The 27,134-nt window shown below is 36.9% G+C and overlaps 1 protein-coding gene across 14 annotated transcripts in view; it reads left to right on the plus strand.

The window, feature by feature from the left end:
• DLG2 (discs large MAGUK scaffold protein 2) overlaps positions 1-27,134 on the plus strand; it is a 1,739,579-nt gene that overhangs the window by 1,427,511 nt on the left and 284,934 nt on the right. For all 14 annotated transcript variants that reach the window (XM_045557224.1, XM_045557232.1, XM_045557228.1 and 11 more), the window contains one exon: positions 22,852-22,954. In XM_045557224.1, the coding sequence (XP_045413180.1) occupies positions 22,852-22,954 (103 nt within the window). The remainder of the gene's footprint in view (positions 1-22,851; positions 22,955-27,134) is intronic.

The following is a 27,134-nucleotide window of genomic DNA, read 5'->3' on the forward strand; positions in this document are numbered from 1 at the left end:
AGCTAAAAGCAAGAGTTTGTGAATCTGACAGTTTAGATTTTAAATCTTGTTTGTACCCCATAACACCCAAGTGATCTTGAACAAGTCGCTCGGCCTCACCCAGTCCCCATTTTCTCATGTAATTGAGCACTTGCTATGGCTCTTTGCTGTGCTAAGCACAGTACGTAGAGTGGAAGGACCTCATGTCACTCTATTGTAGTTGCAGGAGCAACTGACCATCCACAGGGATTTAGAGAAAGTATTCCTGCAAAGGATGGAATTTTTTATTACCTCTCAAAGGATCCTATCAAGAGTCTCTGTTTCTATTCTTGAAAATATTGGAAATAAAATTTATTCTCATTTTCAAGTTATCTTCATCTAATGTGGCATAAAGCTGATTCTCAAAGGGACATTCATTCACAATTATTTCCCTTGCAATGGCATTTGGCCTGTAAGTTTTACTAGATTATTTTATCTCTCAAAGAGAAAAAAAAGGGGGGAAATAATTGGCTTCAGAATCAGTGAGAGACTTGAATCTTGCTTTACCCTCAACTAGATGTGAGACCTTTGGACAAATACTTAGCCTCCCTGAATGAGTCTTCTCATCTGTAAAATGGAGCCAATGACTCCTGCCTCAAAGGATTGTTATGGGGCTTAAATGTGCCATGGAGTATACAGCACCAACCATAGTGCCTGACACAGAGCAAGTGGTCCTGCCTAGTTTGGCAGTGCCACCAACAGTCCCAGCAATCACAACGCCATGAGCCAGCCTCAACTCTAAGAGCAATAGGCACTGGCCTTTTGGTCATCACCATATCTCCTCAACCTAGTAACACTGTGCAGCTCCTGCCAGGTGAAAGCTGACCTCTAGTACATTTCCCACACTTTTGGCCCGTGAATTCTCCCTCCTTACATGCTGTTATCCCTGTGTGTCTAGTGCCCTCGTGTTCTTTCTGTCCTCCTTCCATGAAAGACATCAGATGAAGCATTTCACACTGAGGTTAGATGTCAAGAAAGAGGCAAAGCATTATCCCAATACCTATATTGATATTTTGATATTATACACACCAAGCTTAAGACCAAAGCAATGAATCTCAAATGGTGGAATTACAGGATTCCCAATAACCCTTATGAGAAAAGAATTTCAGAAACATAGTAAAGTGCTTCATAGCATTATTTATTTGTACATTTCAAAGGTGACTTCGTGAGGCTGTGATCTCCTCAATGGCAAACTCAAGTCCTATTTTTATTGATCTCAGTACATGGCACAGGCCCTGGTACAATATAGGCATTCAATAAATATGGAATAGATGGTCTTAAGGTCATATTATATGTACAAATATTAATATATTTCTTAGCCCACTGTTAAACAAAAGCACAAACTATTTACAAAATACTTGAGAGGGAAGAATTGGAAGAAATAGAAATACTTTGCTTTAGTGTTAAGGACAGAGGAAGGAATGGTTTTTCTAGAAAACATCCTGTAACTGGGGACAATTTCACAGAAGTAGGATTTGGACTGGGCTTTTCAAGCCAAGGGTAGCAGCATGACACATAGCTACCAAGAAGAGAATGTTGCCAGCCCAGTGGACAGTTGGAAGTTCAAAAGCTACTGGCAAAAGGTGCTGATACAGGTTCTTCTAGGTAGAAGAATAGCTAGTTTGGGAAACCATGCATCCCAGCGTACACTTTCCTGTCTTCATCTTACTTTCCTTTGAACACTTTAAACACCACTTCTCCCACGTATCCTCTCACACGTCTCCTACGCACTCCCAATACTCTGTCTCACCCACATACACAACAGGGGCAAAAACGGGGCTCTCTTTCGCTTTCTCTCTGTTATACCAATTTGCTCTAATCTTTTGCACAGTGATATGTCACAGAACAAAGTTTAGCTCATTAGTTGACAACTTTAATGTTGTTCTCTTAAAATAGTCAAAGATTTGTTCTTTTCCTTAGTACCCAACAACAAATATGGATTTTAATGTCCTTTCCTCCATTTACTGAGGCTAAAATTTTCACAGCATTAAATTCACATTTGAACTTTTTAAAACTACTCTGGAAAAATAAACCAGGAAGATTTATTTTACCATTTCTTCTTTAATCTAAATAGCAAATGTCATAAATGGTACACATCAAATATATTTTTCAATGAGGAAATACCCTTCCAGAAAAAAACAATTTTTAAATTTTACATGCCATTCATATTAAAAAGTACAAAGTTGAAATTTACTTTTAGTGGTATTAGGTTGAACTATATGAAATTGCCATTTTTGTTGGTCAAGTCAATTATCAATTTCATGCATTTAATTAATTAATCAAATTAATACAGATTAATGTTGATCTAGTGTCCATAGAATCCTCACAGATATCTTGGTTATAAAACTCTTGGGTAGAAGTTACAGCCACAGATGATAGTAAGAAACAAGTCTTCAGAGATTTCAGACCAAAAAAAAAAACTGAATTGGTTTACTTATTTGAAAAAGGTGTTTAAACAAAGAAGTATTTTTCAATTACCCATATTAAAAGTAACAGCTACTATTCATTGAGTAGGTTTTTGTATGCCTTATCTCATTCAGTCCTCAATACAGCTCTGAAACACTTTTGTAGTAGATAGTTCTACCATCACTTCATAGATGTGCAGAGTCAAAATTCTAAACTTGAGTCTGCTGGACAAAACCCACTTCCCTTCTATTACACTGCCTCATTGATTTAAAAACAAACAAACAGAAAAAAAAAAGACAAAGATAAACCAGTTCTCCAAAATGCAATACCAATTATCACCAGGACTTGATATTATGGGTACATATTGAGTTATTTGCATAGAAATTTTGACTTTCTACAATTAGACCTTTGAGGGGAAATTCTATTAAGGATGAGGTCCTTTATAGACAGTGAGCTCCTCAAGGACAGAGGCCATGTCTAAATAATGCTTGCATCCTTAGGACATGGCACAGGACCTGAAACATAGTAAATCCCAAATAAATGCTTCTAGAATTAATCATTAAATGAATAACTTTCACATGACAGCAGTATAGGTACATAGCTATTTTTAGAATCAAACATCTTACTATATGTATATATATATTTCAAACCACAAGGTAGAATCATAGAATCATAACTCTGAATGAAACCTCAGAGACCCTTTGCACAATATTTGTGTGTGTGTTTGTTCATTTATTTAATAAATGAAGGAATTAAAGCACAAAATCCCCAAACTAAATGGTGACCGAGATAGAGGCATATTCACTGAGCCTTTCTGAAAATACAACTATCTCTGGAATTGCCACCCATAGGAACATAAGAAGGCTAATCTAAAGTTGTGTATTTTCTGCTTAATAATTATAAAAATTATTTATATTTTGATATATAGGACATATGTATCAAATATACATACACACATATAAATAATTGAAGCATAATTTACTTTCTTTAGAAAATAGTTGCTTGCTTTTATTGCACACAATACTTGATGGAATTCAACATTAGCCAGAAATTTCTAGATGTCAGAAGAAGGCCAAATACAAGATTTTTGCTTTGAAACCACACCCATTCACTCATCCTCAAGTGGATTGGTGGCTTGGAAAGGAAATTTACATGGTCAGACACTCACAAGTCAGCAAAAAGAAGAGTAAATTTTTATGTGTACAACATATACTTTTATATTCATTATCCTAGAAAACACATCGTTAATTATGCATTATCTTGATGAGTGACTTATGCTTTTAATGCACATTTATTTTCTTAGCCTCCTATTCTTCCAAAAAGCCATATGTTTTCCTGATTTACCTGCTTTTCTCATTATACCTGCATTTGAGGAGATGCAATATTTAGAAATGATGCATTCCCTGCAAATGGGTGATATGCATGCATAATCATCTATCATTAATATAATATTCATGGTTTTCACAGGTCTCAAAATGTGACTTTTCTCCTAAGTGCTTCTTCAACCCATATTTTGTACCTGAGGTCTATATCAATATCATAGCAATGGTGATAATTTCATGCTTTTAGGAAGGAATGAGATGTTGATGAAGGATGGATAAGAAATGCAGGTTACAATGGAGATGATGTAAACCTTAAGCTACGCACATACCCAAAAGATCAAAATTTAGCTATTGTTGACTAAGTGGTGCTAGGCATGGAACAAGGGACAGCTGGGGATGCTAACTTGGAATCTAGAACATTCATCTTATAATGATGATGTTAAGGAAGAGGTTGAACATTCAATCAGTTATTGAATATGCAGCAGGATATCAAAGAACAAGACAGGAACAGGTGGGTTTAAAAAAGTATTTTATAGTAGTTTCAGAGACCTATAAATCCTAGGGAGCTTCCCCAGAAGCCCCAGACAGAAAAAACTTAACTTGAAGCTTGTCCTTGACTTACAGTCACAGAGCATTAGATATAAACAAGACAGCCTAGGATCACATTTCAAAATACTAGCACAGATAATTTTGCTATTTTAGTTTTTTGGAAGCACGCTCCTCTGGCTTGCCTGTGTTTGACAACTAAGCCAATGTTTTAGTAGTATTCATGGTGGGATAAAAAATTTTATTGTTATTAGCTTAATTATAAGCTCTCACAGCAAGTTAGTTTGGGCTTCAAAAGAACATCACAATTACAGAAATTCGGTGATAAACACTGTCAGTCATAGGCTGTCCTCCCAATAAAGCAGGAGAAATCAACTAGAGAAGAGAAATGAAAATGCAACAAGAAAGTCGAGGCAGATCCGCTCAGAGGGAGGGGGTAGGAGAAAGGCGAGATCAGCAGCGGGAGGACTGAATAGAGACAGCCCGGCTGCAGAGGAAAGGTAAGGAAGCGGGAAGCCAAGGGAATGTAGCCACAGATGCAGAGAGACAGATCAGGAAAGGATCACGGAGGTGAGATTTAAGGGGGGAAGGGGGGGAGGGGAAGGAGCAGAGAGGTAAAGCTGTTGTCTGAGAATCAAGGGACCCTACCTTTGCAGGGAAGTGTTTGTGATGACTTTTCCAGGTGCTAAGTGTTTGACAAAAGAGAAAACAATGCAATGGGAAGCTGCATGCCATGCTAAATTGGAAAAGGGAAAAGACAGAAGACGGAGATTTTAAAAGAATCCAGACTGCATGTTTGGGTTCCACATGGAATTCCCAGTGCCTAAAACAGCAAGGGATACTAATGTGTACTTTTTTCCGATGGTGACAGCTGTTAGTGCAGTAGATGGAGCTTGAGAGTTCCAGGTCCCCAGTTTCAGGCAGTCTCCAGTGCTTCTTCCCCTTCCCCATGGCCGCTGCCCCTGTGCTTATTGGCTTAGTGCTCATGGCTCTCACAAGATGTGGCAGAGCCTGCGGCCAGCCTTTCACAGAACTGGCCTCGGTCTAGAGTGAGGAACAGTTCAAGGAGGGAGCTGGGTGAAAGGTACTGAATTCGGCCACAGGAATATTAAAGGGGGTTGACGTTGATTAAGATGCTCTGGGGGATTGTTGCGCCCTGTGTAATACCCTCAGTGGCAGAGCTGCTGAGGGGAGCTGACCCCTGCACTGACCAGCTGGGGCTGAAGGAAGCGACCCCTAGAGAACAGGACTGTAACATGCCTGGAGGGGGCTGTTCATGCATGTATAAAAAGCAAAATGGCCCACAGTGGTGACAGGCACTAGCAGGAGCTGGGGCTGCTATTTGAATGCATCCTTTTGTGTTATCATGGGGAGAGGAGAGAGAGAGAGAGAGAGAGAGAGAGAGAGAGAGAGAGAGAGAGAGAGAGTGTGTGTGTGTGTGTGTGTGTGTGTGTGTGTGTGTGTGTGTGTGTGTGTGTGTGTTGGTGGGGGAGGGGCAGGAGTCTGTCTGATAGCACATCCCGGCATTGGTGCTGTCAGTGTCAGGAGTGTCACCTGCAGACCTGAGGCTGCAAACAGCAGGTATTGTAAGAGAAGAGAACAGAATCACGTAGGGGAGAAAGGACACAGTCTGTGCATCACACAAACCAAAGCTCTTATCCTAGCTCTGCTAGTTTGGAAGTATCTAACCTCTCTGTACCTCAGTTTCTTCATTTTAAAAGTAGACCTTAGCAAAGTTCCTGGAGGATTAGTAATAATAAGCATAGCACAATACGCTCGTGCTTAATATTCAGTTACTAGTATTATTTAACCTCCCAGTAACCTTCTACATTTAAATTTTTGATCACAGACAGTTCGAGGAAAGTCAATTGGCTGGCTTTCTTCTCTCTTTATTCCCTCTCTCTCTTTTTTTTTTTCCTATTCTCCTGATTCTCTTTTACCCTCCTTCCTATCATTTACTGAACATTTACTTTGTGCTAATAACTGAACCATGGCAGTGGAACTTGGTTTCTTGATGTTTTTCTCTAATTAAGAGATTGAGGCTTTGCAGCTCTGTTCACATCCGGAGCTCTGGCAATTAACCATGGAAACTCAGACCTTGCTGGGGAGTTGTTTTCTGTAGGGAGCAACGTTCTGTGTGCTAAATTGGGAGGGCTGGAAAGAGGGAATGGGTTAGTAATTAGAAAAGATTTAAACGACTGAAAATACCTCTCTGCCTGTGTAAGTGGAAAATTTTTCTGATACATACAATGTCCGCTTGGGACTGATGGTAAAAGACAGAGCACAGCTTTCGATGCTTTTGTGAAGTCTTGATATATGCTTGAAAGAAAAGGGAAGTGAAGATGGAGAGGTAATTCCAGAGGTTAGACACTCTTTTGATTTCATGGAGTTTGTCTTTTCAGGAGAGCTTTGAAATGATTCTATTGCTTCTTCTGGTTCTCCTAATGTCCAGAACTTGGTATAAAATCGTTGATGCTTAGAGTTAAGGATATACATTGTGTAGTCCACCTAACAGGTCCCAAAAGACACCACATTCAAGATGGCAGCTCCAACATAGAAAACTCTATTCTTCAGGGAAATCTTGTTGCCACCTTTTCAGGTTCCTGCATATCTCCTATATTAGTTCTCCTTGCTTTACTTTCTTTTCTAGTTTGTCTCCGTTTAATTATTACTCACTGAAATTGGCCTTCAAATTCTTGGAAAGCTGATTAATAATGCCTCTTTAGAGGAAAAAGAGTCTTGTGAACCTTAAGACTTCTTCAGAGTAGAAAGAGAGATTTATCGGGCACGAGTAATTACAGTCATGCTCAATAATAATTTATGAAGAAAGCAATTTGTGCCACTTCCTGGGACTACAAGAGGACTAAAACAATGGCTAGGACTGCCTTCATGAGGTTTACAGTCTGTTAGTGATAATTCATTAAAAAAGACCATTTAAGTAGAAAAAGAAAGCAAATCAGAGAATAGTATGTGTTGTATGATCTATATTTAAAACAAAAACTATATATGGAGGTAAATATATGTTTTTGCACTTATATTACATATGTGTTTACTCACATGAATCAGGCACTATTCCTGACATTATGAATATACCTGGGGACATTTATATATGTATAGAGGAAATGTATAAAAATCATATGTACAATTTATTATCAATGGTTACCTAAGGTTAGGGTTTAGAAAAAAGATGGTTACAATTTACTTGATGTTCTTTTGTATTGTTTTAGTTGTTTAAAATGAATTTTTTACATTAAAAGTAATAATAATAAGGCACTGAAAGAAGACAAAAATTCATGTAATGCTGCCATGTTGAGAGGCCTATGGCCCGTGAGTGGCACAGACCATCGAGGTTACAGGAGGTCTTGGAAGCTAGAACTTGACCTGGACACGTGAGAAGGTAGAGACTTCAGGGAACCCTGGGAAATAGGAAGCAGAACAGGGAGGAATTCAAAGGGAATAACATTGGTACATGAAGCTTCTGGTCGCAGCAGACAGTTTGCTTAGGAGAGGAGTGTAATGTAGGACACTGTACACTAACATTCTCATGTGAACTTTGCACAAATACACTGAGTGACCCTGGCAAGTAACGTCATTCCCTGGGGCTCACACTCACACCTATGATATGGGAGGACTGGACAACATCAAATCTGCTGCTCCCTCACATCAGAGAAGTCTATGGTCTTAAAAAGACTAGAGAGGGATGTAGTAACAGCCACATTATGAATGTCCTTAAATTTGAGGATAAAAAATTTACACATAACCTGCAAGCAATGAGGAACATAGAGAATGTGAACATCCATGTTATGTGTCAAATATGAAAAGCAGTATTTAGAGAAAAGTATAATGGTTGTGATATATGAGATGACTGTCAAGATAGTGGGAGTAGGAAGAAGAGAAAGAGAGGGAGAGAGACAAAGATAAGAGAAAAGACTAACAGGTCAATTAGAAGTCACTGCAAGGTAATGGATTATAATATCACAAGTCAAAAAACAAGAAGCGTGATGAGTACATAATGATACTCAGAAAGAAAGAGAAAATAAAAAAGAAGCTCTTCTGCCCACAAGAATACCAGTTAATAGTTCTAGAAGAAATAAATAAAAACCATTAATTTCCAGCCCTCAATAAAATAACTATATCAGGAAAGCATAATCGATAGATATTAAAAAATTGGGGGCAAGAGTTTATTGGAGAAAAGGATATGTACATGGTCTCAAAAAATCACTCACATATTTTTATTTGCAAAAGGGCAAGGTGCCTTTTGAATGGACAGATCTGTTAGCCCTTAACTAAGTGGCCAAGTTTAGCATCACCAATAGTGAGGCAACCTCACATTTTGGGCCTCTTATTGTGGTACAGTAAGACGTACACATTACTTACCAGATTTTGCTAAAAATGTTTGACCTGATTCTGCTCAGGAAGAAATAATCAGACAAATCCAAAATGTGGAATAGTCTATAAGCATCTGGCCTAGAAAAAAATGTCAATATTACTAAAGAATAAAGAAGGTACTGTTGTAGATTAATAATGGTTAAAGTCATAATAACAACCCAATGTAATGCATAAAACATCAAATCCTGGATTTATGAAAAAATAACCTGTGAAAAACATTTTGAGGGTAATTGAGGAAATTTGAATAGATATAGTATATTGAATAGTATAGAATTATTGCTAGTTTTGTTGATTTTCTTTGGTGTAATAATAGCACTGTGGTTATATAGGAAATATCTTTATACTGAGGAGATGCCCTGCTGATATGCTAGATTGAAAGTGACAAGACATTTGTAACATATTTCAAATAGTTCAGAAAGTGTGTGTGTCTCTCTTCTAATAGGTAGGTAGGCAGAGAGAGAAAGAAGGACAGAGGGAAGGAGAAAAAATATGCCAAAATGTTAGAAATTACTGAATTTTGATGCAAATTTTATGAGTTTTTATTGTACTGTTCTTCAAGTTTTCTGTAATTTGAAATTTTTCAAAATAACCAGTTAGGAAAGAGGGTCTGTTGCAATAGTCTGGATCAGTGCTTAGGGCTAGGATAGTAAATTAGAAAGGAAAGAACAAAAGCAAAAGATATTTTGAAGGGAAAATAGATTAAGAAAAATCATTTCTCAAATGGAATACAATTTGATTTTCAGCATTTGTGTCCGTTTAGATCTCCTCCTCTTGATTTGACTGATGGAGGCTTTGGAAAGAGAGGATTTAAGAGTTCTTGACAGTTTGCCTGAACTCAGAAAACCTGTTTCCTGGGCGCTTTTAGTCAGTGAGATGATGACCTCATTTTTAGGTGAGGAATAAGTAAAAGAAATGCTAAGATGTAATTATGGGCAACAGTCAGATTTCAAGGTACACATAAGCCCAAACACAAAGGCATATTATTATCCTGAGGATCTACAATGAAGCAAACGTCAGGTGAGTCCTGCACCCAGCAACCAGAGTTTAAGTTTTGTGTTAATGGATCTTGATCAAGATAATTCCATTAGTACATTATTCCTACTTAAGCCTTTCAGATCCTTTAGGAATGGACCATTTGACAGGTATGTCTCTAGAGACAGTTTTATTCTTTTCTTTAAAATTGATTTAAAGTTTATAAACAAGGTCAACTGTGTAGGAAAAAAAGGAAAAAAGAACCTTTTCATCTACATGACAGTCTCACTTACAAAGATTAGATTATAAAAACCAAACCAAATTAGTGAATATTATAGGATACATAGAAAGAATTAGCTTTATTGCTTTCAAATCTGAATACTATTATATTTGGACCAATTCCTAGCTAATAAAATTTTGTCCAGAAGTTAGCTAACTGGATTTGTTTAACAAAGAGTAAAGTCCATTTGGATTTAGGATATTTATGTGAAAAATGGTATTGATTCAGTGTTTCTTTTTGTAAGTGCTATTGCATTTTTGGAAGGACAGTTTTTCACTGTACATGACTGAGCCACAGTTTGCAGAACATTTAACATGCCTCTGCCTTGTACAACTAATACCAAGGCTGACTCCCAACTCTTGACAATTTAACAACAAAAAATACCTGCTCCCCCCCCCCCCACAAACACACACATTTGCATAACCAGTTGAGAACTACTGTTGGATTCTAAGTTACTGAGGGCCAAGCAGTTGCTTTCTTCACTACTGAATCCTCAAAAATTAGCACAATGATGGGCACAAAGAAGGCGTTTGGTAAAAATCTATTGAATGGATTAATGTACTGTTTGAAAATTTGGTTACTCTAGAACTCAGATTTCCTATAAACATTACGGTATCTTTAATTTGCCTACATAACTGTTTTTTATTGTCAAAGTAACACAAACCTCAAATTCAGTAGTTAAAAGTTTTTTATTTTGGTATAACTTTTAAAGTTGTTATGGTAATACATGGTCGCATAAAAATTATTCATATGCTATTAAAGGCTATAAAATGAAATGTAATCCCTTCCCTCCTTTTCAGCATTTTCGCCTCCCCACCACAACACTGTACCCCTTGAAGCCTCGGTTACCATTTGGTTGTGCAACCTTTGGGGCATTCTCTATAAGATCACAGATCCTTTTTTCTTTCCTTAAAACTGTGTGTATACATACAGTTCTACAACTTGCTTTTCTTTAACTTAGCAATATATCATGGATGTTATTTAGTTTCAGAATATTAGACATATATACCATTGTTTTTTATGGCTGTATTCTATGAATATTTATTCCATTATATGAATATTTCACAATCTATTTCATCAATTCCCATTGATGGTGCTTTAACAGTAGATTAAATTTAGTGATATCTTAATATCAGAAACCCAGAACCACAAAACACTAAGTTTAAAAAAAAATAGAGCACTGCAGTTAGTCCACTGATTTCAAAATGGAGAGCATGTTGAACACATTTAGAAGGTTGCTTTTATTATCGTCACCTATCAAGGAAAGTGTCTCAGCTTTAAGTTTAACCCTAACCAAAGGGATTTGTCAGCATAGGAGTATACACACATCTCATCCCAGGATGGAGCACCTGGAGGGTGAGGTGAGAAGCCACAAAGCAGATCTTTGAGAGCAGGAGTTTAGCCTCCCACCTGAGATTTTTACCCGTTGCCTGAGCAGTTTGGGGGCTTGGGTGATGTGGAGTTGAGTGATTCCTTAGCAACAATGTCTTCAATGACATTAAGACATTGGCCTGGGAGCTTCAAGAATACCTCCACCGTGATACCTACGGTCTTCCACAGTTCTGAGAGATACCAGTATTGACAGAGAGCCTTGCACAAAACATACTATGGTGGACAGAGCCCTTGAATCAGGAGAGCAGATCTGCCTTGTGCTTACCACTGTTTTCATGTCCACATAATCCTTTCCAAGTATATCTTAAAGGAAGTTTCCAAGCCATTCTGCCAAGTTCTAATTGGTGATAGAATTCCAAAGGGTCAGAGAGTTTGTAAACTGGCAAAGTCACAGTATAACTTGAGGCTGAAATCAAATATAGCACAAACGAAGGTCTGGTGAGAGTGTAAAGGAAAACAAAGAGCTACATCGCCACAAGGGGTGCCCACATCTGACTGATCATCTATCATTAGCGAGCTTCTTGAAAATAAAGATCCTTGGGCCCCACCCTCAAAGATTCTGATTCAGTGAGTTCAGTTTAATCAACCATTCTCCCCCTAGATGAAAAATTCCTGCTGAAAAGGACCTTGATCAGTACCTGGCTCATAATAAGAGTGTAATAATCAGCTGTCAAATAAATTTTAATGATTTAAATAGTTATGTTATCTAATAGTTATAATCATCCATTAGTTTGAGGAGTCTTATTGAGTACCTGCATAGTGTTCTAGGCACTAGAGGTAGTGAGGTAAAAGAGACAGACAAGGTCCCTACTCATGGAAATATATCAGGTAGGCCTGAAGTCTGTGAGAAATTAGAACAGGGTGTGTTAAAGACAGGTTGGGAGGCTACTGTAAACAGGGTAATCAGTAAAGAGCTCTCTGAGGAATTGACGTTTAAGCTGAGACTTGTGAAAATAAGGGGTCAAATGTGAGACGAGCTAGGGAAGAGCACTCCCATCAAAGGGACCACTGGCACAAATGCCATATGGCTGGAGGAAACGTGGACTGAGGTGACAGGATGAAGGGCCTTGAGGCCAGGCAACAGTAAAGAAGGCAGAGAATGGCATGAGCTAGAATAAGAGAGATGGGCAGAGATCAAGGAAAGGAGTTCAGATTTTACTTAAAATATAACAAGAAGTCAATGGATGGACACACTTGAACCTCTGACTCGGGTGTGGCAAAGGTAATATATGTACCCTAAACATTTGTACCCCCATAAAATGCTGAAATTTAAAAAAAAGAAACCAGTGGAAAGATTTGAGCAGAGGAGAGGCATGATTTGATACACATTTTGAGAAGATCATTCTGGCTGCTGAGTCAGGAATGGATAGGGCAGAGTGGGGGGACCCAGAGTGAGTGCAGGGAGACCACACAAGAAGCCACTGCAGTGTCCCTGGGGAAGACGATGGCTTTATCTGGGGGGGAGGGGTCGGGTGGAGAAAAGTAGGTGGATTGAAATCTCTCTGGGGCTGGACTAAACAGATGTGCTCATGGATTACATGGGGAGATGGGAGGGAGAGAGAAGGGTTAATGTTCTTAGTTCAATGGTTTGAGTGGTGGTGGTATTATTTGCTTAAAGTGAGAAAATATCCCCGAAACAGTTTTGATAGAAAATTAAGAGTTTGATTTTGAGCATGATGAGTTTGAAAAGTCTTTCACATCCATCTGGAGATGTCAAGTAAGCAGATGGATTTACAAGTCTAGAGTGAAAGGGAAAATCAGAGCTGGAGATACTAACATCATTATGTATTCCTATAATATTTTATAAGGTTTCAATTATTTTTGCTTACATATTCTTATAGAAATAGTTAACTTGTTACTCAAAATGTACGAATCCTAAAAGTTATTTACTATGTTCTGGCATATAGTAAGCTAGGTTTGGTTAGCCAAGTTGTACTTTATTATTTTTAATTAAAGATTTCAAAATGATCAACCCTCTATCAAATGCTCTAGTAAGCCAAAACATTTTTAAAAGTTTGAGGGTTTTTTTTTTTTTTTGCTATAAGCTCATTTTGCATCAGCAAGCCAATTTAAAAGTGATGTTAATGTTTCACTGCTGAGATATGTAAATATCCGATATCAGTTTTTCACTTTGCCTCTGCTCCAGCAGGATTCCAGTCTTGAGCTCTCATGCATCTATTGTCGGAAATGTTATCACTCTCCACAAAGTGCAGCAGCCTCCAGGAGGAGAAGGGAACTTAATTAGAAATTTCCACTTCAAATACAATTTATAGTTCATTCACTCTGAAACGTGCTGGAGGGTATTTGAAAAAGTTAATACTGAATGAACTGTTTTGTCTGTCTCAAATTGTCAACAAAATATATATTGAGCATAGAATATATTTGTTTATGAAGCACTGGAAGGAACCTCTGAGATTTAGCATGAGGCTCTCTTTCTTGATAAACAGAGGCCCAGGGAGATGAAGGGACTTCCCAAAGTCAAATGAGCTAACAGCAGGACTGGAATTCAGGACGCCTAACATCTAGGATGGTGCTTTCCTGTTTCAGTGCCTGTAACCCTAGCACTTGTCCTTGGTCACCTGAGCCTTTACTGAGATAATTTCATACTAGCCCGGGTCATCCTCTTACTTTGTGTATGTCAGGAGAGGGCTAATATGATTATTAGCTAATCATAGCTAATAATTATATGCCCTTACTATATGCCGGGCATTGTTCTAAGTGTGTTACATGTATTAACAAAACTTATAGCAACTCTGTGAAGTGGGTACTCTTATTATCCCCATTTTTACAGCAAGCCCCTTCTATATCTGGTAGTCTGATCAGGGTACTGACCTTAGGAATATAAAATCTGAAATGATTTCGAACATTGACCACATTTCTAAGCTCCAGATAGATGCTTTCCCACTGCTTGCAAAACTGTAGACGTCCAATAAATATAGCAAGCTCAACATGTCTAAAACAAAATATATTATCTTCTCATCCAAACCCACTTTCCATCTATGTTCCCATCTTGATTAATGTTATCATCACACTTCCAATCATCTTAAAATTTTTGAGACCTTTCTCATCTCCCATTTCCAATCTGTTCAAAACTGTAGATATTGTTTGAATTCTATTTTGGTTCCCAGAAGTATTTGAGGAGAATAGCTATGTTGAACCTCCCTCTGGATCCTCTCTCAAGTCTATGCCCCATCTCCCACCCTCAATTCCATTTCCATTTTTCTAATCTGGGCCTTCATCATCTATCATTTATAATATTGCAATAGGCTTCCATCTGCTTATCCTATTTTTGACTGCTTAGTTCTTCAACTCCAACTTTTCACTATTGCTAGGGTTAGCAACACAGGTCAAGTTGTGTTAAATGCCTCTGTGAAGGTCTTCCATGGCCACTTACTGACAAAATGCCTTACCTTGGCATTCAGGATCCACTTCTGCTGGCACCAGGTTTCCTTTTTCTTTCTCAATGCTTTATACTAGCCACCCCAAACTGCTCACAATTCAAAATCCGATGGGATATTTATATTAATAGTTTCCCTTCTATTTTCATAATTATGTGATAAGATCACATAATACCTGTGAATGTTTTTATTGTATTTGTTTGTGTATGTTTCACCTTGTTCAGTAAGAAATGTGAGGTGGGAAAATAGTTTACTAACCATAAAACACTTCTGAGATGTTATTTTTTAGCCATGGAAATAATTGAGTTTACAACCACACAGGGGACATTAGAGATGGTGTGGCTCAGCACCTTCATTTTCCAGAACCCCTCGTGGCTTGAGTAAGTTAGTGGCAGAGTTAGCAAAAGAACCTAAATATCCGCTTCACTGCATAGCGTCACTTCAGGAAAATGAAAATAGATTTTTTTTCTCTCTTAAGAAAGAATGGAAGCCTTCTACATTTATTTAATACATCTGTTTCTCTTACTACCCATAGTCTCTCTGAATAAAGTAGAAATAGTTTGGATTCTGCCCCAGTTTCTTCCCTGCTGCCCCTTGCTACATTGCACCCAGACCCCCAACTGTGAAATAATTTGCTTGAAACTGTCCTCTGTGTTCTGTACCTGACTAATTTTAATTGAATTCTGGTGCCAATTATCTACCCTTTTCCCACTGGGTCATCCCTTTGTATTTTTTTCACAGTTAATAATTCAGTTAAATTTGTCATTCTTAGCTACTCTTATTCCAAGAAGGTCTTCTATCAAATCTATTCTTTGCTTTATTATTACTCATAAAAGGCATATTAAAGTCCTGGTTTCATAGATAATGTATATGCTATAACACAAATAGCAACCATCTACTGAGTAACTGCCATGTGGCAAGTATTATTTTAAGCAGTTTATTTTCTTTATCTTTAATCATCCCAACAACAACCTAGCAAAACAAGGGTTAAGATCTTCTGGTTCATATAAGGAAACTGAAGCTTAAAGAGGTTAAGTAATTTACCCAAGGCCATAGAGCTGGTAAGTGAAGTGACCAAGATTTTGGACTGACCTCCAAAAGGATCAATCCAACCACAGAGTCTCATAGCAGGGCTGAGGGCTGGTAATGAGCACATTCTTCTGCACATTCCCTGCATTCTCTGTAGCTTTAAGCACTCCTGGGACATAAGAGTGATGGTAAGATAATATTTATCGATTTTGAGCTAAAGAATAACTCCCCACTGCATTCAAGATAAAGTCCAAGTTCACTAACATGGCTAATCATACCCTATACCACCAGATCCTTGAGAGGCAGTACTATGTCATGGTTAAGAATCCAGAGTGCCTGGGTTTAATTCCTGGCTTTGCCATTTATTAGCAATGTAACCTTGGACAAGTTACCTAATCTGTGCCCAGTTTCTACCTCTGTAAAATGGGGATTGCTGTGTGTTCTTACTTCACAGAGCTGTTATGGGGATGAAGGGAATTTATGTATATGAAGTGCTTAGAGCAGTATCTGGCACATACTAAGTGCTCTATGTATGTCAGCTATCATCATTGTCATCATCATCACCTCTTGTTCCCACATCTGTTCCTCCCATATCTGCCCTTCAGCAGCAACTACTCTCTATTCTTCAGATGTACCAGGCTTTCTCTCACCTCCAGCCCTTCATAGGTGCCTCCCTCTCTACCTGGAATACTCTTGCTACTCCTCTGCTCACCCCTCTCTCCTATCATCTATGGGAACCCTCACCCATCCTCATCGAGCTAACTCATTCAGATCTTGTCTCAACATCGCTTCCTTCAGAAAAACTTCTCATGCCTCCTCATACCTTGGTAGGGGCCCCTCCTCTGTTCCAGAGCTTTCTGACCTTTCCTTGTCATAGCACTTACCACCAGTGTTTAATTTTATGTTTACCTGTCACCCTTCTCCACTGAACAACAAATTGCTTGTGTCACTCTAGTTCATTCCTTCCCTTAAATTGGAAAGGGAAATAACTAAAATGGATATTTTAAAGAAACCAAACATATCAGCAGTGTTTAGCTCTAGATACTATAGTAGGTGTACATTAAAGGCTAACAGCCATACAGCGAGCAACCATGTTGTCATATCTGACCCCACATGCACTGAGCTGAGTCTCTGATGACATATTAAATGATATTAAGCTGATAGAAATAACACCCATAAGAGATATCCAAAAATGGAATTGACAGCTAGAAAGTTCCCTAACACTGCAAGTATGCAAGCAGAAGTAAATGGTGACTTGATGGGAATGATATGAAAAGGTGGGGATGGGAATGAGATCATTTAACCTGAAAAAGAGAAAATTGTGTTCAAATATTAGAAAGAGGATCATAAAGAAGAAGAAATAATATTGTTCTGTGAGGCACTGGAAGAGAACTGAAACCAAGGGGGGGAAGGAAAATTGAACACAAAGAACTGTTTTTGGAGCTGATGCCAAATGGAATGGATTTCCCTGAAAGGTAGTGAGTTCTTCATTGGTTTTAAGCCAGTGTCACGTAGAGGTTAGATGATCGTTTGTCTGGGATAATATAGTGAGAATATATTATTTATTTATTCACTTGCTTATTGACTTTCTCGCCTCTTTCATTATTATGCACCTACTGTTTGCCAGATATTGTGCCAGGGACACAAGTTCCAATAAGACAAGATCCTACCTTTAAGGAGCTCACAAATAAACATATTCCACAAGTCAATTCAAACTGAGTCTTTAAGGACTAGGAGAAGTTTTACAGATGATGAAGGAGTGAAAAATTATGTATTATATAAGGAAGATATCGTGACAAGATGTAAAAATGGCTGAATTAGAGAAATGAAAAAAGGTCAATATGGTAGGAACAAGGGTATAAGAATTGTGTGGTTGAATCAGCCTAAAAGTATACATTAGGGTTGGAGAGGATCACAACAGCTTTCCCCATTTCTCAAGTTCTCTGATTCTGATACCATCCATTCCACAGTACTAAGAAACAGATAGATATTTCCAGAAACAGTCATTTATTCAGGGAACTCCAGGAGCCCCAGGCCAGGGCCTCTAGTGGCTAAAGTAGCAAACATAATGCTCATCTTTAAAAAATAAAACAAACGAACAAAGTTGACCTTGGACATGGTACACCATTCATCTTCACATTAGCATCTAAAAAAAAAAAAAACAGGAAGACAACTAAAAGTGTTAAATTTCTATCCATTTTCCAACATGATTGTGAAAAGGATGTCATAATATATAGAATGTAAATATTTCTATTATCCAATTACAGTCATATACATAAAAAGGTAGCAATAGGTGGAATTTTCTAGCCTGCCCAAAGCCTTTGCTTCAGCCCTACATGATCTAATCATCGTAAGTGGGGTCATAATGTCTCTATCAGGATGCTCTTGTAGAAATAGACCCTCTCAGAACTGGATAGGATATTAAAGGAAGGACAGTAAGAATTGGTAATTAAGAGTTCAGGAATTTTAGTTAGACAGTTTTAAATCCTTAGCCTCTTCCCACTGTATAAACTTGAGTAAGTTTGTAATTCTCTCTGAGCTCATTTTCCTTATCTGTAAAATTGGAAAAATAATCCCAGCCTCCTGAAGATTAAAAGAGATAATACATAAATATCTCCTATATACATGCTTGATGCTTAATAAATGTTAGCAATGATGATTATTAATCTTGACAATAACTAATAACATCCAATTTTTGAGAATCCATGCTTTGAGAAGAAAATTCTTTTCAAAGAGAAGATATTCTGAAGAGAACTGTGAGAATTCACACATCTAGAAGAGAAAATTCAAACTGAAGCAAAAAATTACAAATAATAAATATATGAGGCTATGTCACATTTGGTATTTTAAAATGTCATATCAACTGTCTATACCTTTGAAAATGTTATTTGAGCAAAGTTTACTGATAAAACTCAAACCTCAGGGATAGAAATAAGAATCAAAATGACCTTGAAAAGTTTGAAAGACTGGAGGAGAACATGTTTGCTAAAACCAAGAGGGAAATCAGCAGGGACAAGGACAATGTGGATATTGTTCAGGCAGGATAACAGCTACAAAACTCTTCACAAATGCAGAGACCTTTGTAGAATTGGGCCTAAAATGAACAAGACAGGGTTATCACTGGTCTAGTGAAAAAGAAACAAACACACTTATTAGGACACATTCGCTGCAGTGGAAAGAGCACTGGGCTGGGCAAGAGGAGCCCCAGACTGCACCTAACCCTGTGCTGACTCTCATATGACTTTGGGCCAGTCCCTTCCCATATGGGGATCATCTATAATGAGTAAGTGCTGGACAAACAAGTTTCTAAGGCTTTTCTAATGCTGAAATGTTGGGTTCCTTTAAATAAAAAAAAAATTTAAAAAAGCATGAAGTAGCCCATATAGTACATTCTATATTGGTTAATTTTTATTAGGTTTTATTTCATCATTTATAATCATAGCTCTTTGATACTATATGATAATAATAGATACTGTTTGCTGAATGCCTGTTTGCATCTGCAACAGCCCTGATAGGTAGGTAGGTATTATACTCCTTTTATAGGTAAGGAAGCTAAGGTTCAAAGAAGTCTCAGATTTGTCTAATTCCAAATTACTTGTTTCTTCCCACTTTTCCATGTACTTTTCTTAGTGCCCTGAAAAAAATTCAGAGTATGATTAGGATGATGAAAGATGTAAAAATCTTATGCTATAAGAAAGCAGTCCAAGAAATGGTGGCTGTTTACTTTGTTTTCACATTAAACATCAAAATATATTCCAGTAGATTAAATATTAAATGACTAAAAATTAAACTATGGTTGTACTATAGGAAAACATGGGTAATTTGTTAAATATATTGGAGAGGGGATAATATAATACAAAACTCAAAAGCCAGAAAGGAAAAAAACTGATAAATATGACTATAAAAAACATTTAAAAATTCTCTATGGCATTAAATAACATACAAGGGAAAAGTTAAAATACAATAATACAAAATACAAATAACAAACCAAGAATATTTACAATAGTAATCTAAGAGGGATGACTAATATTCGTAATATGCAGATAAATTTTTTAAAGAGGAAACTGTCTAAACAAAAAATGGACAAAATAAATGAAGAGGAATTTTATGTAAAAATAAATTCAAATAAGCAAGGTTATTAAAAATAAATTCAACAACCTTATTATTGAAGAAATGCAAAATTTAAAGATAAAATTGTTTACCTGTCAGAATTGAAAGAGTCAAATGTTGAGGTGTGTACAATTATTACAAGAATGTGAGGAAGTTGAAAATCATATATTATTTGTGGGAATATAATTTAATGCAACAATTTTGGAGGCAATTTGGTGATGGCTATCACAATTTCATACTCATATTCTTTACTCAACAATTTACTGTTAGATGATATTTATCACAGCATTGTTTACAATAGTAAAATACTGAAGCAACCCAAATGTCCATCAACCATGCACTGGTAAAATAAATTCTTACACTGCACAGTAGAACACTTATTGCTATTAAAAAGAATGAGATTAATATGTAGGAATTTGTAAATTAAGAAAGCTCTTTAAGACATATTACTAAGTAGAAAAATCAACGTATAAAACATGTAGAATATGATATTTTTATAAAATTTTAAAATTATGTATTTTACAAACCAGCTTATATTCATAACAGAAATAATGAGTAGTATATATAAGGAGCCATCAGCATGGTTACCTTTAGAGAGAATAATAGGATGTAGATGTGCCTTTCATTTTTATGCCTTTTTCTATGGCTTTAATTTTCATGTTTTGTACATGATGTGTATATATTAATTTTATTTTTTATAGCAATATATTATCTGGGCAATGAGATTATGGCCTATTTTGTTTTTTCTTTAGTAGTTTCTATAGATTTGGTGAATAAATAATCATTTTTAAAATGTGCAGTAGCAAATTAAAAGAAACAATGCATATATCCCTTGACTTAGGAATACCATTTCCAGGGAATTTATCCTTCAGAAACATATTTTCAAGTGTTTATAGTAGCAAAACACTAGAAACAACTTTAACCAGATCAATAAGGATCTCACTGAAAAGTGCTGGCTAATCCACACCGTGGAAAAATAAGCTTCCATTAAAAAGGTAGAATGATATGAGCTGATGTGAAGAATGTCCAAGATATGTTGTCAAATGAAAAGAAAACAAGCTGTAGGCTTGTATATATGATATGATCTGTTCAGGTAAATAAAAAGACAATAATATTAAAATATATATGTAGAGAGAGCAAGAGAAATAGAAACTCATGCACACAGTGAATTTTTTAAAACTATACATACAAATGGTTACCTCGAAGCAGAATTGGTGATGGGACTTTGATCTTTCCCTTTTATGCCTTTCTGAAACAGAATTTATTTACCATTATATATTATTTTTTAATAAAAAGTTTAATTGTTTGACAAGAGAAATTATTTGGCATATGAAAGTTGTGCAATTCAGCTTCCTGTAGGCAGGGGCCTGGATCAAACTACCTTCTCAGTCTCTTCCAGCTGGCAGTCATATTTCTGACTCAGCAATAGCCTGGAGTCTCTGAAAATGATTGTCATCTACCGAGGAAAAAATATGGAGTTTTATAGCTTAAGGGGGCTTTAGACTCAAGCAGCCTAACGGTTCCTTCCCTCTGAGGTGGTAGAAAACTGAGGCTCAGAGAGCTGATACAATAGTCAGTCAGCTACTGAGTGGCACAGCCAGGCCAGGCCTGATGCAGTGGACATCCCAAGGTTACCATGGAATCGATGCTTGCAGTAAAGAGTTCACCAGAATAAAAAGCCCCGGTAGAAGGCAAAGAAAATTATAAAAGCAAATAAGGAAACTTTAACAAAGTTATTATTAGAGGACCAGGATGTGGGATTGAAGATTACAGATGTCCCAGGCCTAATGGGGGAGCAATTAAAGTGGTAACCCCCCATCTACCACTCAATATCATTTTCAAAGAGGATTGATTACAGGCAAAATAAAATTATATATTTCACATGTAGATAAACTGATCAGTTCTTTTATTCTTTCATAGGCTATAGTAACCTGCACTGTAATAAAAGGAAGAAAAAAGTTTTCCAAAACTGAGAAGCTATATAAGATTACGTCACATGCCTCAAAACCCCTCATATTGGACGGGCCGGAATTCTGATATCATCTGCCAAACTCTAGTTCTATGTAGGTTAGAAGACCAGACTTACTGTGCATTCAATTCAAGCAGAAAAGCTGAGGGGCTTGTCTTGTTCACCCTTGCTCCCCACCTACTGTTTCTCTTCTGGGTTTTTCGGTATCTGGGTCATATACCGAGCCCTATCATTGGAGAGCACTTAGTAATTACATCGTGTTGACTTAGACTGAAATAATCCGAGAAAGATTTTAGTGTTTGCTTCTCATTAAATCTGACTTAAGAATGATTTTCATCCTGGTAGAGTTTGGGGCTTGTTTTTTGATGTTTTGTTTCTCTTTCAGTAGGGGACCCAAAATGGGAGTTAGCAATAGCAAAATAAACTCCAGGCATTCTTTATTTCATTTTGTCAGAATTCATTCTGGAATTGTGCATGAGAAATGGGTCAGTCAAGTTTATTTTAGAACAAAGCTCGGGGCTGTCTACCCAGGCTCAGGATGACAGGACTAGGCACCTGACCAAAGAGGGGGCTTTGGCAGCCAGCCAGGCCCTTTTTATACCGTCTCCCCAAGACCTCATCTGAATATTTTAATCTGTCAGCGTATACTTGTCTATGTATATTACACGTGTCTCTCTTTATCATCCTGTTTTTCCACTCTAATTTTGAAGGCTTTTATTTATCCCAGAAATCTAGGAAACTCACAGGGGTATATTAAATGCATTCACTAGAATAGACAAAAATGTTTTCCACTCGATCAGACCATGGCACAAACACTACAAGATGCAATTTCATATTTCTAACTAAAAGTTATCAAGGCCATGACACTGGCTAAGGTCACAAACACCTGAGTAGGCTATGAAGGGTTTTGAGGCATGTGACATAATCTTATATAGCGTCTCAGTTTTAGAAAACTTTTTTCTTCTATCAGAATAATATGCCTTATGATATGCCAAAAATCTCTGACTTCCTCTCTTTCAGGTGAATGGCATTGACCTCCGTGGTGCATCCCATGAACAGGCAGCTGCTGCACTAAAGGGAGCTGGACAGACGGTGACAATTATAGCACAATATCAACCTGAAGGTCAGTCAGAACCCAAACTTATAATGTTCTTATGTCTCTGTGTGAATGTGTACCCGCATTGCTGATTACCTGTATTAATCAGAGTCACCACCAATAATGTTTTGTAAAAACACCTACAGTGAAAAATTGATGGTTCATGTCCAAAGAACATGAGACTTTGTTACCCATAATCTTTCATGAAATCATCAGGCATTTAGAAAGGGCTGTATGAGAATATGAATTCAAATAAATAGCAACCAGCAATCAGCTTTATTTCATTTATATTCTTATCTGGTATACATTTTTGGTCATCAGTGGATACTATAAAAACAATTAAGACTTAAGAAGCAAGGGGTAAGGCCGGGCACAGTGGCTCATGCCTGTAATCCTAGCGCTTTGGGAGGCCAAGGTGGGAGGATCCTTTGAGCTCAGGAGTTTGAGACCAGCCTGAGCAAGAGCGAGACCCTGTCTCTACTAAAAAAGTAGAAAGAAATTATCTGGACAACTAAAAATATGTAGAAAAAATTAGCCGGACATGGTGGCGCATGCCTGTAGTTCCAGCTACTCAGGAGGCTGAGGCAGGATTGCTTGAGCCCAGGAGTTTGAGGCTGCTGTGAGCTAGGCTGATGCCATGGGATTCTAGCTTGGGCAACAGAGTGAGACTCTGTCTTAAAAAAAAAAGAAAAAAGAAAAAAGAAGCAGGGGGTAAATATTTCATCTATAGGAATAGACCATGATGGGTAGACTATATTCTCTCCTTCTGGCATTAACTTAATTCTCATTAATGCTCACCTGGCTTTTGAATGTCCTTGATGGGTTTGTTTTGTTTTGTTTTGTTTTTTTGCCTTTTCTGCTACATTATCTCTTGTTTGGAATAAATCACTGTAAACCCTGAGACTTGGTGAGATGTCATAAATTGGATTAGCCAACTGAAACTCGATGAGGTATCCTAAATTGGATTAGCCATACCCTGCTCTTTGGTTTGTTTAAACATCTGTTTCTGTGATCAGACTGAGGCTCAATGAGACAACTGGGATGTTACCTATTGTATGGTTGATTTCTTAGCAAATTCATATATAGATTCCTTCTTTGCTAGTGAAATGTACTTAAGCACACCAATTGTGGGCTAGACCTTGTACAAAAAAAAAAGAGGAATATGACTTCTGCCTTCAAGAAATGTAGTTAATTGCTTTTCATCCACATGGCTGACAGAAAGGAACATTAAACAGCTAACCTGAGGGTATAAGATTCCATCAAGGAAGAACTTCTGTGCATGGGGTTGTAAAAAGGTCCTTTTCAAATGATTCTTTGTTAACATCAATTGGTCCATTGTTGTTTGGAAGACTGAAGTTTGTGTCTTGCCTGTGACAGCTTAGATTTTACCGTTACTGATGGCTAATCACATGCTCTGCACAAAAATAAAGAAAACACTTTCACCTATGCATGTTTTAATATATTACCTTCACATGTGGTTGGCTTTAGAATTATAATTTGCATTTATACAAAAATTTTTATAAATGTTTTCTCCAATTGGCCTAGGCCAGATCTGACCAGAGAGTGGAGAAAAGGGGGTTTTTAAAGGTAGATGATGGCAACACCAAGAGAACATGCCCTTCCCGGATAGTTTTTGAAGTCTTTCCACTTCTTAAATATTAGTACACTTGTCTTCCAACAGGAATAAATGGCTGCAAAAGTATCCATTGTAAAACAGAAAATGAAAGGATCTGGGTTAGCATAATTTGGTTAATAAATTCTATTTCATGTAGAATAAGAATTTTTTCATGGGAATTTTCTATTTTCTGGATAGCTGGGTTTTTTTTCAATCTCAAATTCTATGCCCTTTACCATCACCTGACACATGGCATAAATGTCCCTGGCTGTTTTCTTGTTTCTGAAAATTTCATCTCAAACAATTCTGCAGACTGATAAGATGGTTAGAACTATCCATATGCCAATTAGAAGCTCTTGATAGTGATCAAGTGTTCACTTAATAACCTTGGACAGAATGATTTCAAGTTTTAGAAGTTACAATAAAGGACAAACATGTCCTAGTTCTATCAGTTCTATCAGTATAAATCTTCATCTTTCTACTAGTGTTTCCTTACAGCTTGATTTCCTTTAAGCAATCTATTTAATTGGGATACTGTGCTGTACTTTATCAAGATGCCTGTTCAAAGCATGCCTTATAAATTATATATATATCAGTTTTTAAAGTGCTTCTAAAGAAATCTGCAAATAACAACAACCTTTTTTTAAAAGGCCAGAGCACAGATTGAATTCACAGAATGACTTCCTTATTTTGATAGTCTAACTATATTCTAATTTTTCATGGCTTTAAATTAGTCGGAAATGTGATAATGACAATATCAGCAATCAGGTTTTCTCCCCTCTTTGCAAACTTGATGTGTAACTGAACTTAAATTTATCTATGGCTTTGAATGCAAAACCTATTGGACTATTGTTTTGGTCATTTAGGGACGTTTAAATTATAGAACATTTTCAGGAAATAACGAACAATTTACCTTTAAAATAACAAGTGAAATGAAGAATGTGTCAAGAGATTCCATTAGGAAATTTTCACCAGGTTCCCTTCATTTGCACCAGTATTATGAGCTATCCAACTCTTAAGACAGTGCTAAGAGAAGATTTTATTGACATCTCTTTCACTATAGTCAAGAACCAGGCTCTTGGTAAATGCATTTTTCAGTCACTTTCAAATACTTCATCAGGAATTTTCTAAAATGCCTTGCTCAGTATTACCAGATATTCAGAAAATTCTGTCTCCCACCCCAGGTAATATAGCATAGTCTTTGTCTTTAAGGAATTTTTTTTATCTTATTGAGGAGAAAGGACTTTACACATTATTAATAGAATCCAGTTATGGATGATATATGACCAAATTGTATGATAATGGCACCATCTCTAAGCATTATGGAATGTCAGAGAAAGGACAAATCTGCAGAGGCCAGAGCAGTTAAGAGAACATCATGGAAATGCAGAAATGGAGCCAGGCCTTGAAAATGGGTGGAATTTCTATTCTGGAATGGAGGGAGGAATAATGTCTTTCTAAACTACAAAATCATGAGCCCCATGCATGCAGATACTATACCTATATTTTGTTCCCTGATAGATCTATCCCTGGTGTTATAATTGGTATTTCTTAAAGAGTTGCTGAACTCATGAATAAAAATTTATCATTCCTCAGTACTTGAGTTTCCACTTGAAGGTAATTGAATATTGAAGGGATTCTTCATTTTTACTACTTGCACTGTTCATTTTTGCTTTAAAGACAGAAAAAAATTGCTAAAGATCTGTTGCAATATATAAAACCATTTCCAACTGTGCTTATCATAGTGCTTAGCATTTAGCACATTTTTTGAAATAATTATAATTTACAATTATATAATTAATAATTTATAATTATCATAGTGTAGCAATAAATGTCTTCTTTTGCAAGTTTCACTCCACAAAGTGAGGCCAAAGTTATCAGACTCATTTCTTCTTAAAATGAGCTTGGCTCCAGTTGTCCAAATTATTCTATCTATCATCAATCTTATCCAATGTTTAATTCAAAGTAGTGGAATTGAAGTCAATTTGAAGAGTTATATATAATGTTTGCCTCCTGTGGTGTGACTGTCATTCATTTTTACTATCTTTTTAAATCTAATTTGTAACATGTATCTATTTTTAAATTAACATATATTCATAATAAGAAGAAAATATTGAAGTTCTTTTCTCCTTCCTTCTTTTTCTTCTTTCTTTCAAGAGGATTACATGTCTTATACTTCAGAAATAATTCTATTTAAGCACTATGGGAAGTTAATTCTTGTAAAACCTTTAATTACCTATATTTAGTTAGTGAAGTACTCTAACACCACACAAGAAAACATAATTTCTACACACACACACACACACACACACACACACACACACACACCTCCCTTTCCTTACCCTTCCCAGCCATCTTCCCCATTGCTTTCAGAATTATCTTTCTAAAAGATATGATCCCAAGGTGGCTGTGCAGAAATTCCTGGCCCTTCACCATGTATCTCAAGCCAACTCCCATGCCACTCACCCCATCACCAGACACACCATCATCTTTTTTCACTCTCCCACTGCTGCGCAGGATGGCTCCCTGCTCCTATACTTCATCCTGAACAGTCATGCTTCTGTGCCTTCACTCTGTGAGTTCCTCTATCTG

The sequence above is a fragment of the Lemur catta genome, chromosome 7 (assembly GCF_020740605.2).
Source record: "Lemur catta isolate mLemCat1 chromosome 7, mLemCat1.pri, whole genome shotgun sequence".
Classification (NCBI taxonomy): Eukaryota; Metazoa; Chordata; class Mammalia; order Primates; family Lemuridae; genus Lemur; species Lemur catta.